The sequence below is a fragment of the Carcharodon carcharias genome, chromosome 11, assembly GCF_017639515.1.
Source record: "Carcharodon carcharias isolate sCarCar2 chromosome 11, sCarCar2.pri, whole genome shotgun sequence".
In the NCBI taxonomy this organism is placed as follows: domain Eukaryota; kingdom Metazoa; phylum Chordata; class Chondrichthyes; order Lamniformes; family Lamnidae; genus Carcharodon; species Carcharodon carcharias.
In genome coordinates this window covers 75104895-75118237 of record NC_054477.1, presented here as the reverse complement: position 1 = coordinate 75118237, position 13343 = coordinate 75104895, and the positions used below count along the sequence as shown (strand labels likewise).

The 13343-nt window shown below is 45.5% G+C and overlaps 1 protein-coding gene across 1 annotated transcript in view; it reads right to left on the bottom strand.

Moving 5' to 3' along the window:
• Positions 1-13343, bottom strand: part of LOC121283896 (RPA-related protein RADX-like) — a 109284-nt gene that overhangs the window by 45839 nt on the left and 50102 nt on the right. Inside the window, exon 7 of the mRNA XM_041198699.1 lies at positions 1624-1731. Coding sequence (XP_041054633.1) covers positions 1624-1731 — 108 coding nt within the window. The remainder of the gene's footprint in view (positions 1-1623; positions 1732-13343) is intronic.

Below are 13343 nucleotides of genomic sequence, written 5' to 3'. Positions count from 1 at the left end.
GAGCCCTAGCAAAACTGGAGTCAATGGAAATTGGGGAAACTCTCCACTAGTTGGAGTCATTCCAGCACAAAATAAGATGGTTGTGGTTGTTGGAGGTCAGTCATCTCTGCTCCATGGCATCATTGCAGGAGGTCCTCAGGGTAGTGTCCTAGGCCCAACCATCTTCAGCTGCTTCATCAATGACCTTCCTTCCATCATAAGATCAGAATTAGGGATGTTTGCTGATGATTGCACAATGTTCAGCATTATTCAATACTCCTCAGATACTGAAGCAGTCCATCGGAAAATGCAGCAAGACTCGGACAATATCCAGACTTGGACTGACAAGTGGCAAGTAACATTTGCACCACACAACTGCCAGGTAATGACTATCTGCAACAGGAGAGAATCTAACCATCGCTCCTTGACATTCAATGGCATAACCATCGCTGAATCCCCCACTATCAAAATCCTGGGGGTTAACATTGACCAGAAACTGAACTGGACTAGTCATATAAATACTGTGACTATGAGAGTAGGTCAGAGGCTAGGAATCCTGCGGTGAGTAACTCACCTCCTGACTCCCCAAAACCTGTCCACAATCTACAAGTCAGGAGTGTGATGGAGTACTCTCCACTTGCTGGATGAGTGCAGCTCCAACAACACTCAAGGTTGACATCATCCAAGACAAAGCAGCCCTCTTGATTGGTACCCCATCCACAAACATTCACTTCCTCCAACACACAATGACAGCAATGTGTACCATCTACAAGGTGCATTGCAGAAAACATAAAGGTTCCTTGGACAGCACCTTCCAAACCCGTGGTGTCTAGCATGTAGAAAGACAAGGGCAGCAGATACATGAAACACCACCACCTGGAAGTTCCCCTCCTAGCCACTCACCATCCTGACTTGGAAATATATCGTTGTTGCTTCACTTTTGCTGGTTCAAAATCCTGGAACTCCTTCCCTAATAACACTGTGGGTGTACCTTACACCACATGGGCTGCAGCGGTTCAAGAAGGCAGCTCACCACCACCTTCCCAAGGGCAATTAGGGATGGGCAATTTTTGCTGGCCTAGCCAGCGAAGCCCACATCCTTTGAATGAATTTTTAAAATGTACCATTTTCTTTCACAAAATATCTCAAACTTCAATTGAAACAGGTTCAGAGTGCTTTCCTTCAAAATTAGCATGGCAGAAAAAGAAATAAAGCTGCTAACTTAGCTGGCTGGTCTTATAATGAATTAATGCACAAAAATTCCTGAAAGGAAATTATTTATAAAAACTTGCATAATTAACATAACATTCACGTCAGTTATATAAATAGAAATTGGAGAAGGTACTATGGGAATTCCTACATAAATGTTAAGGCCGATACTTGAAAAATAAAACATTGCAAGGTTATACTGATGGATGCACAACTATTTTGTGAAATATTACTGGCAAACCTGATGCAATAACTCCATTACACCTTTAAATGTAAATACTTGGTGGTGACTGACATCTAATGTATTTTCATTATAAAGGTACATTGCCCTAAACACACTTATAAAACACATATTTTATTGTTAAGTGCTATTATTCCAATGAATATAATCAAATCAAACAATATGAAACACAGTTTTGTTTGGCTATTGTTTACCTGTGATATAGATCTGAGTCTCACTGGATGAAGTCAAATATGCAATGCTACATCCGTTATGGAATTTGTTCCTGACAACCCTCATCTGAGTGCACACTAAGAAAGTCACTAAAAGAACATTCACAAAAAGAAGTGAACAACTGGTATAAACCTTAGGTCTATTCTAGAATAAACATTCATGACATAAACATTCAAGAGGCTGCATTCCCCAGTCTGAAATGACAAAAAACAGCTCCACATCACTTCAATTTGATCACAAACTATCAGGTTATTCCAGTTTGAATGACGTATGCAGTTGACTTCAGACATTATTACATTCTCTTATTTAAATTGCTTTATTACTGTACAAACATTCCAAAACAAAACCACATTGAGGAGTTCATAAATATACTAGCGTAGAATTTCTACTTGACTGTTCTGGTTTATGACAGCAACTCCCCCAACATCAGTGTAACCAGTGCAAAAGGATGCGGAATTTTAAACTCAAACTGCATTTAGTGGAACTCGTTTCCACAATCTCTTACACTTGTTTTAAAAACATTACATTAGAAATCAGCGCTTCCCACAAAACTAACCATACCCCAGGTTGATTAAAAATAAAGACTTGTATTTATATAGTGTTTTTCATGACCACAGGACCATTCCAAAGTGTTTTACAAGCGAGGAAGTATTTTGAAGTGTAGTCACTGTTATCATGTAAGAAACACAGCCAGCAATTTGCACACAGCAAGCTCCTACAAACAGCAATGTGCTAATGACCAGATAATATGTTTTTGTGATGTTGATTGAGGGTTAAATATTGGCCAGGGCACCAGGGATAACTCCCCTGCCTTTCTTTGAAATACAATCATGGGATCCTGAGAAGACATATTGGGCCTCAATTGAAACATCTTAACATCTCATTTGAAAGAAGGCACCTTCGAGAGTGCAGCACTCCCTCAATACTGCAGTGAATTAAATCAACACTGGAAGTTTCTACTAATATCTGAACTTCAGAAAGGCTCCAAAAATTAAGATGGAACATTTGCGCGGCAGGACATTAATAGACACGTTTTGAAAGATTTTGAATTATTTTTCTTTAATTTACTAAGGACCTTACTGCAGTACACAATCTAAAGAGAAAACAGATTTGTATATTTTTTAAAAATCATTTTTAGTGATTTAAAATGAGGTTACTCACAGGTGGTGAATTGACAGTGATTTAAAATGTGACTTATTGATAATAAATCCATTTTCTCACTTCTAAATGTATCAAGAAATTTCTTGGAAAAGTATTTTTTCTAAAAAAAAAATGTTTTAAAACACTGGGTGAAAACTCAGGGTTAAAAAAAACATAGCCAGAATTTTACGGCCCCTCCCGCCTGCTGGGATATTACGGTCCTGCTGAACTGAATGGAGATTTAAATGGCTCACCACATCCCCTGGGGGGAGACATGACACGGCGGGGCGGTATAATCCTGGCTGTATTTTACAACAGATGCAAGTTGCACCTGAATTACCGATTGCACCCAAGGCATCAAGAGCCCCATCATCTTTAATCAGTAGATTATATTCAAAATAACATGGAGCAGCATATCATGGGGGCAAAAAATGAGGGAAGGGTTCTGTGAATGAGGGAGCATCTTAGTGCTAGAGGATTGTTTATTTCACTGCCCAGCATTGGACTCTGTTGATTCTACATTCGCGTTTTATTATACCTTGTTACGCACATCATTCTTGCTTTCCTGTGAACTGTTACAAGATTTACCACAGCCCAATAAAATATGAATTAAATATACAATTTTCATTTGTCAAAATAAAGACGTAGCACAACTGGAAAGTTAACCAGGAGAAGTTAATAAACATAAAGTTATGTTGTGGAAGACAATAAAAAGAAAAGTTGTGAAACCAAATAAATAGTAGCAGGCATTCAAAAAGAACTTAAAGCAGAATTTTCTGTGCCCGCTAGCGTGGACGTGTTTAGCGGAGAGGAGACAATATGGCAAGAAGGCCAAAAATTAGTTTCATGACGTCGTGAAACCAGTTTACAATCGTCTGCTCAGCCCGTCACCGGACATCAGGACCTCATTGTGATTCATCTGCATATCATTATAAGGCTAGCCCGACAGACTCACGTGATAACATGCCGACGTGTTTCACAACAGCATACAAGTGACGCACACTTGGTGAGTTGCACTTCAGGTTTGTTTGCCAATCTTGTTTCAGGCAGCACTCAGTCTTCAGCACCAGGCTTCGCAGGCAGCACCACGTCATTTTTAGGGGGGCTCACAGGCAGGTGTCAGGCCAGCCATAAGGCCAAGGGTGGCTTTGTACAGCTGCAGGGGCTAAGGCTTGCTTGGCGAATGGGGAGAAGTGGCCTCAGGCAAGGGAAGAGGCTGCAGGGCGAGGACTGTACTAGGGAAGGTGGATAACCCAGGGTGTGTGTGGGGGCACATGTTGATCTGTGCGTGACCTCAAAATGGTGAGGAGTCCCATCATACATCCACCTGCTCTCTGATGAAGTGGTGCCTACATGTGCTCATATGTAGGTCTGCACGGGAGGATGGCGGATGCCATGGAGACCCGGGTCCAGGAGAATGCAGGGATGTGTGCAGATCTGCACTCCATCCCGGGAACCATGGGTGAGTTCCTGCAGGACAACACGAGGGAGAAATGGGGCAACACAACATCCCCCCTGGTGCTCCTTCCCCTCGAGGAATCAGGCTGGAGCCCCTAGGCACCCAAAGGGAGGAGAACCGGCAGCTGGACAACCCTGGCCCATCCACTCAGGAATCTCAGGGGCTGCCCTCACTCTTCAAGTCCCCCTTGCCTGGGAGCAGCTGACCCACAGGAGGACAGCCAAAGCAAGCCGGGGCATGCAAGGCCTTGGCTCTCCAGGTGACCCTCGCCGAAGGCATCAGAGCCAATCATTGCCGTCTCCATGCCTGCTGTGGATGTCAGGGTAGCAACTAGAAGTCTAAGGCATTCAAAAGTTAAGAAATTCTGAGCACAGTTGCTTGCATGGGTGAAAACATTTTGTCACCTTACAATCTGGAAATATATTCACTTTCACTGAATAATGTGTATTGGTGTCTTTCAGCTTCATTGACAGGCTTAACGAGTCCTCCCACTGCATTCCACCCCCGCCTTCCCAAATAGCCTTTGGCCTTAACAACCGTTGTCCTGAACAACCGTTTTCTTTCGGGGTGTCCAGGTGAACGTGCAAGCTCCCTTCCTTGATGAAAATCCCACCCTCTTCCACATTAATCTCCCGGACCTCCTCCTACCCACCCCCAGGGTCCGTGTCTGCCTCCAAGTCCCCACCAACCACCCTCACCATCCCTTCTATCAATCCCATCAAACCTTCACCCTCCCACCTCATTCTGCCCACGGTAATTCTCACCATTCCCTCATACCATGCCCTCCCTCAATTATGGAGTCATCCGAACTCTCCCTTGCATATTCACCTGGAAATGCCCCCCACCTCCAGACTCCTTCCCCCCATCTTTCTCCTTCAAATGCCCTTACTTCTTCCTCCAGCCATACTCCGCGTGCCCCCTCCGCACTCCTTCCTCCCTCCTCCCCAGACTCCTGCCACCCAGTGGACTCCTTCCCCTCTCCAAACTCCTTCCCTTACATCTTCCATCCCCCTTACGCCTACCTCCCCAGTTGCCACCTTCTCCCCCGATACCCCTTCCTCTCCTTGTAGTCCCCACTCAACTTCCCCTGACCCATTCATTTCCCCCTCTCCCCACGTCCGCCAGACACATTTGTTCCCCCCTTCCCAACTTCACCACCCCCCTCCACCCCTCCACCTCTTCCTCTCCCAGTCGATCCTAGAATTCCTCTCCCACCCCCTGGTACATTTCCTCTCCCAAATGCTGCTGGATCTTCCTCTCCACCATCTCAACCATCATCCGTTGTGAGCAGGCCCTCAAGGGTGACTTTCCATTTTCTGTGAGCTGCTTCGCAGTGGAGCCATGTCCATGAGAATCCACTCAGCATGCCATGGACATTCCTACAGGGTCCCGCTGCTGTGGGGCTCCAGCATCTTCTGCTCCTCAGATGATCGCAATGTGAGTGAGGCCCTGGCAGTAAGTCCTGACTTCTGCACGTCATACTTGTCAAGATGTGTTCTGCACCATTGTGTTTTCCTGCCAACATGGACAGGCAATCCAGCATGGGGGGGATGATCCGGTGGGCTGGCCTTATAATGGTATCCAAATGTATTACAATGAGGTTCCCAACATCCGATAGCGGGAAACGTGGCCCGCTATTGTCAGGTTGAGCAGACGATCACAAACTGGTTTCATGATTTTTGGCCTTCTTGCCATATTGTCCACTCACACCGCCGAACACACACAATGCCAGCAGGCATGGGAAATTCCACCCACAGAATCAGTCTGTACTCCTAATGGGTAAGCGCTCTTCTTGCTACAAAAAAAACAGCCATGAATTACAAAAGATGTAAGAACAAAATAAAAACAATAGCAACTATAATTTGGTCAAGTTCAACATAATGTTTGAAAGAGATAACCACAAAACAGCTACTGAGATTCTAGATTCAGGTATGGCTGACTTCAATGTGATGAGACAGAAACTGGCCATAGTAAATTAGGCAAATTTGTCAATGGGTAAAGGGACAGAAGATCAGTCGGAGGTGTTCAAAATAGAATTTAATTGGTACAGGCAGGAGTGAGAGATAGACCGAAGCCCCCAATTCCCTTTCCCTTCTGCCCGTAATCAGTGTAGTTCAATTTTGATAAGGCTGATGTGTGTTCCTAAATTCCTAACTCCCAAGTTCCGGAGAACAGTCACATTTGGACTTGAAGCATTTCTGTTTCTCTCTCTACAGGTGCTGTCAGATCTGCTGAATTTTTTACGCACTGTTTTTATTTCAGATCGCCAGCATCTGCAGTATTTTGCTTTCATTACAGTTCATCAAGATCCATTTTAAAAGGAATAGTTATTTAAAAAATCTAATATTTTCATGACTGCAGTGACATGACATAATGCAATACAGAATCAGTTTATACACAAAGGGGCAAGAGGTCCACTTGCCAAAAAAGACAGCCATGGACAAAGTTAAGAGACAATATAAAACTAAAGAAAAAATCTTGCAGTAAGGTAGCACAAGTCCTGGTGCATGGGGAAAATACAAAGAAAAGCAATAGGTGGCAAAAAAGAAAGTACAAAATTAAGTATGAAAAGAAACTTGTAAGGGTATCAAAATCAACAAAAAATTGTTACAATTATATTAGGAAAAAGGAGGCAGTTAGGGGCAATGTGAGCCCCCAGAAAACTGACAATCGTGATGTTGTCAATGAAAATAAGGAAATGGCAGACATTTTGAATAATACTTTGCATCAGTGTTTACAGCAGAGGAAGAACTCAGCATGCCGGAATCCCAAAGAAACTTATATTGAATCAGGGACAGGGACTCTCCAAAACTAATGCACACGAAACAACAGTAATGAAGGAAATAATGACACTGAAGAGTGGCAAGACCACGGGACCAGATGTCCTCACTATAATCTTTTGAAGTTCTCTAAATTTGGAAAGCATTCCTTTGGGGCGGAATTGTCCCAGATTTGCACTAAGTGCGGTAGCAGGTGGGTAAAACGTTTTACCCACTGGCTCCAATGGCAGCTTTTCACACCATATCATCCCAAATTCGCCGCATTAATTATGAATTCCCAGGAAACATGCTGTTTCCATTGTGGGCAGGCTCTGATTCACCCACCATGCTGCCATCTTGCTGCCTCATCGCGCCAGGCGCAGTATTTAAAGTGCAGTCATGCGCACACTTCTCAAATGCTTCCAGCAGAAAGCCGGAAGACAGGATGGGCCTGAAAAGCAAAAAGGCTACAGCCTCCCGCTTCAGTGCTGTATCCCTTGAGCGACTTATGAACGCCGTGGGGGCCTGCCATGATGTCCTCTATCCCTGTTCTGGCTGCAGGATGGCCAGCTGCATCAACAATCCAGCATGGGAGGCGGTGGCAGCGGTGGTCACTGCCAATGCCCTGCAAAAGAGGACAACCACCCAGTGCCACACAGGATGAACAGTCTTATCCATTCCACCAGGGTAACTCACTCATCACTCTCAATTCACAAATTTACAAGTCCATCACACGTCCACAGGGATCTCACACCTCAAGGGACAACACAACTAACTCTCACACACATGCTCACATTTCCATCAGGTTCATACCCTCTCAAGCTCGTGTCCTCATCCTGTCCATGGCTTCACTCACCACACAAACATTCCACCAGTGTCACGTGTCCTGCTTTCATACTCCATCTGTTTTCATGCAGGGGAAACCTGCTCACATCAGTAAGAAAACGTCCCAGGCCTGGGGTGGAGTGGTGCACGTTAGGCTCCTCACTCACTTTGAGGGGTGTGCCATCGCACTGACTGGTGAGATCATGGACCATGTCTGCAGCAATGGTAAGGATCCTACACCACATCATCCCCTCTCTCAACGCAAATGTGAGTTCTCTCTCTCCTGCTTTTAACTGTGCTGCCATGCACTATTTATCTCTACTTTGGTTCACAGGGAGATCTACCAAGCGATTAACATCCTCAGCCAGTCAGTTGCTCAGCTCCATCCAGGTCCTCACCTCCAACCAAGAGAAGTACTCCTCCATTGAAGAGCTGGAAATAAGCAGCCCGGAAGACCCGTCACAGCACTTACACACACCCTGCACCAGTGCAGAGACACACCTCGGTGGGACCTGGATCCAGAGCAGGCTCGGGTTCACAATCTGGTGGTCACCGCACGGACGAGTCTGCAACAGAAGGAGGCAGGTTCAGCCGAACTCTCCAGTAGTCAGAGGATTGCTGGGGAACCGGCATCTATGAAGTCCAAGTCAGATGATGAGCCTCTGCAATTGGCCATCCAACTCATCCTGAAGAGTCATCAGAAAGCATGGGAACATCACGCAGAGCTGTTGGAAGCCCTCAAGAGAGTTGCCCATGAGTCGGAAGGGTGCGTCCGCTTGCTTTCTGAAGTGGTGCCCACATCTGCATGTATGGAGGTCCCCATGGGGAGGTTGGCAGATGCCACGGAGGCCCTGGTCCAGCAGAACACAGAGATGTGTACAGATCTGCATTCCATCGCGGGAGCCATGGGTGAGTTCCTGCAGTGGCAACACGAGGGGGAACCGGGCACCTCAGCGTCCCTCCAAGTGCTCCTTCCACTTAATGAGACAGGCCGGTGCCCGCAGGCACCTGAAGGGAGGAGGAGCAGCAGTTGGACATCCCTGGGTCATCCATTCATGAATCTCAGAGGCTGTCCTCTCCATCCGAATCCCCTTTGCCTGTGAACCCCTTAACCTTGTCATCGCAGAGAGAGTAGCTGGCCAGTGAGTGATTCTGGAGGGAGAAGTGTGTGTGTGTGTGTGGCAGGGCCTTTCAGAGCCTCGGGCAAGCACTCTCCCATGCACACCGATCCTTCGCATATCATACTAACCTCAATGTCCTGAGCATTTTGAATGCTGCCTACCGTGGTTCACATTCAGTTGTCCACCCGAGCTGAGCTGCATCACTGCCCACCCAATGATCACATTCCCATGCAGCACCTGATCTCACCCACCATGACTGTTATTTCACTTTCGATTTAGACAGCATGGTCTTGATTCACTTTTTCGTAAACCCCATCTTTTCCCCTTCCCAGTCTCCCATTTCCTTACCCCAATCAGTGTTGACCTCACCACCACCCCACCCTACCACAGCTAGCATCACCTTCCACCTCCCCTCTGTGACCTACCAGCCACAACCCTTTTCCTTCAGCGATGTCCATGTGAACGTGTACGTTCCCGTCCTTCCTGAAAATCCCATTCCCATTCACCTCTCGACCTCCTTCCCACTCTCAGGGTCCGTGTCTGCCTCTGAGTCCCCACCAACCACCTTCTACTGCTCCAGTCGAACCCCCACCCTCCCACCCTACTGCCCCACTCTGCCTTCGGTCATTCTCACCATTCCCTCATTCCACACCCACCCTCAGTTCACTCTCCAGGAGGCAGTCATGGGCTCATCAGAGCCCTCTCTGCACCTTCAACTGGACATCCCCCCTCTGGACCTCTTGCCCTCTTGGTAACCTTTCCTGCCCTGGACTCCTACCCCTATGGTCCTTCACCACCCCCACCCGGACTCCACCCCCACTTTAGTCCTTTTGTCCTTCCCCCTTCAGACACTCTTACTTCTTCTACCACCCTTAGTCCCTACCCCCTCCCTGCCCCACGCTCTTTCCTCCAGCCTTACTTCTTCCTCCTGTCATGAAAAGACATTAACATCTATTATGTTATTGAAAATTATTTTTTTAAATAAAAGTTTAATGGTGTCTGTGTCTATGTGTGTGTCTTAATTGGATTAAAGCCAGTTGGTCTAGAGGCTTTGATGTGTAGAAATAAGTAGGTTTGAAATGGTAATTAGAAAAACATGGGGAAGTTTAGAAGCATAGGTATCAAGGGTGCAATTTGCATTTTTAAATAAACCATTCAAAAGAATGGGTGAAATCTTGAACCTAGCTCCAAGACACTAAGCAATGTGTTTATTTTTTTTCGGCTTACTAATAAAATTGGTGGAATGAAAGGATGTTATTGTTCGAAGCAGTAAAATTAAAAGCCTAGTGACACAATGGAAAATTTACAGTCAAAGAGAAAGATATGAAAAAGGAGATTGTGGGTAAAGCAAAGGCATTTTAAGTTCCAACAAGTGTGAGAAGCCTCAAGCTGCTGTCTGCAAGTGCCCAGAGCTGAAAGAAACTCATTTTGAAAGCGACTGTCCAGGGTGTGCTCTGTCAGGTGTCTCTTCAAATCTATAAGATCTACTGTTGCCTTAATGGGGGTGTAACAAAGTCAGATTAAATAGTGGATTTTTGCAGTTATTACGGTAGTAATTTTGAACACATATGTATGTGCTTACAACTTCTTTTGTATTAATAAATGTTTAATTTAGTTTTATAAAAAACCTCTCGAGACTCAGTGGTCTTATTACTACTGAATTACTACCACTGCATCTGGAAACATACAAATTACAAAAATGGGTTATGACAGTTGTTTCAAGTTTCCCTCTAGAATTTAAACAACTCATCCTTTACCATCAGCTGTGTCATAATACTCCAACCTTACTTCTTCCTCCACCTTAGTCCTTACCCCTTCCTAGATCCTTCCTCCAGCCTTACTTCCTCCCCTCTCCACACTCCTTCACCCCTCCGAACTCCTTCCCTTACAACTTCCACCTCCCTTACACCTACTTCCTTAGTTGCCATCTTCTCCCCATTAAGTCCTGCTCCCTCTCACCCACCCCAGGCACCTTCATTTCCCCCTCTCCCAACCTTACCCCATCCTGACACCTTAATTTCTTCCCTCCTAACCTCACCCATCCTGACACCTCTTCCTCTCCCAGTCGTTCCTGGACCTTCCTCTGCCACCCCCACACCACCCCCCCACCCCAGTACATCTTCCTCTCCCAACTCTCCCAAGCACTGCTGGACCTTTCCCTCTACCCCCTTGACCATCATCCATTGTGAGGAGATCCTCAATGGTGACTTTCCAACTTCCATGGGCTGCTTCGCAGCACAGCCATGTCCATGGGAATCCACCAAGCATGCCATGGATGTTCATCCAGTGTGCCGTTGCTGTCGGGCTCCACCATCTTCTACTCCTTGGACACATGCAATGTGAGCAAGGTCCTGGCGGTAAGTCCTGGCTTTTGAACATCACACTTTCCAAGACATGTCCTGCACCAGCATGCAATCACACTGACGTGGACAAACAATCCAGTGGAAGGGATAATTCCTGAGGACAGGCCTTATAATGATATGCAGATTTATTACAAGCTGGTACCCGACATCCGATGGCGGGGAATGCGGTCCGCCATTGACAGGCTGAGCAGACAATCGCACGCTGGTTTCCAGATGTCATAAAACGGATTTTTGGCCTTCTCACCATATTGTCCGCTCACGCCAGAGTATGCCCGACACCAGCAGGCATGGGCGATTCCGCCCTTGTGTTGGAAAATTGTGTATATCACTTCATGACTTAAGAAAGGTGAGAGGGGGAACCAGGGAGCTATAGACGAGTTGCCTAAGATTTGTGTCCGGAAATTATTAGAGTCCGAAAGTAAAGACAGGATGACTGAACACATTGAAAATTTTCAGCTGATTAAAGAGCCAGCATGGATTGGTAAATGGTAGGTCTTACCTGACAAAAATGATTGAATTTTCTAAAGGCACAGCTAAACTAGTAGACAGGAGAATGTCCATGGTGTTATTTATATGGACTTCCAGGAGGCATTTGGATCAAGTTCCCAAGAAGAGACAGCTAGCTAAAATTGAAGCTCATGGAATTGAAGAAAAATTATTGACTTGCTTAGGAAATTGGCTGAGTGGCAGGAGACAGAGAGTAGGGATTAAAGGCAGGTGCCTTATTTGGCAGGTTGACTAGTGGTGTACCACAAGGATCTGTGTTAGGTTCTCAACTCTTCTCCGTATTTATTAATGACTTCACAGAATTCTTGCAGTGGAGGAGGTCATTCGGCCCATCGTGTCTGCACTGGCTCTCTGAAAGAACATTCGGCCTAGTCCCACTCCCGTGCCTTATCCCTGTAACATTGCACATTCTTTCTTTTCAGATCGCAATCCAACTTCCTTTTGAATACTTCAATCGAACCTGCCCTCACCACCCTCTCAGGAAGTTCGTTCCAGACTCGAAACAGCCTCTGGGTGAAAAGATTTTTCCTCACATCACTTTTACTCCTTTCTGCCAATTATTTTGAATCTGCGCCCTCTAGTTCTTGATGTTCTCTTGGGTGGGAAGAGTTTTTCACTATTTATCCTGTCCATACCTCTCAGGACCTTGAATACCTCCATCAGGTCTTCTCTCAGCCTTCTTTTCCCCAAGGTAAACAGCCCCAGCCTCTCCAATCTATCCTCACAGCTACAGTTCTTTATCCCTGGAATCATTCTTGTGAATTTCCACTGTACTCTCTCCAATGTCTTCAAGTATTGCGCCCAGAACTGAACCAGATGAGGCATAACTAGTGTCTTATACAAGTACAATGTGACCTCCTTACTCTTGTACTCAATGCCCTATTAATGAAGCTCAAGATACTATTTGCCTTATTAACTGCTTTCTCAACATGCCGTCATCTTCAATGACTTATGTACATATACACTGAGATCCCTTTGTTCCTGCACCTCTTTTAGAGTTTCTCCCTTCATTTTATACTGTCTCTCCATATTCGTCCTGCCAAAATGAATCACCTCACAGTTCTCTGTGTTGAACTTCATCTGCCATTTGTCTGCCCGATCCGCCAAAATGTGTATGTCCTTTTGAAGTTCAAGACAATCCTCATCATAATTAATAGTGTTTCTAATTTTTGTATCAGCTGCAAATTTTGAAATCATGCCCTGAACACCAGTCTAGGCCATTAATATATGTCAGGAAAAGCAAGGGTCCCAACACTGACCCCTGGGGAACTCCACTACAAACCTTCCTCCAATGTGAAAAAACCCATCTATCTCTACTCTATTTCTTGTCACTCAGCCAATTTCTCATCCAAGTACCTACTTTCCCTTTTATTCCATGAGCTAGAATTTTGCTCAAAGATCTGTTGTGTGGCACTGTATCAAATGCCTTTTGAAAATCCATATAGACATCAACAGCCCTCATCAATCTTCTCTGTTATGTCCTCAAAAAAACTCCAGCAGGTCAGTTAAACGTGATTTTCCCTTCAT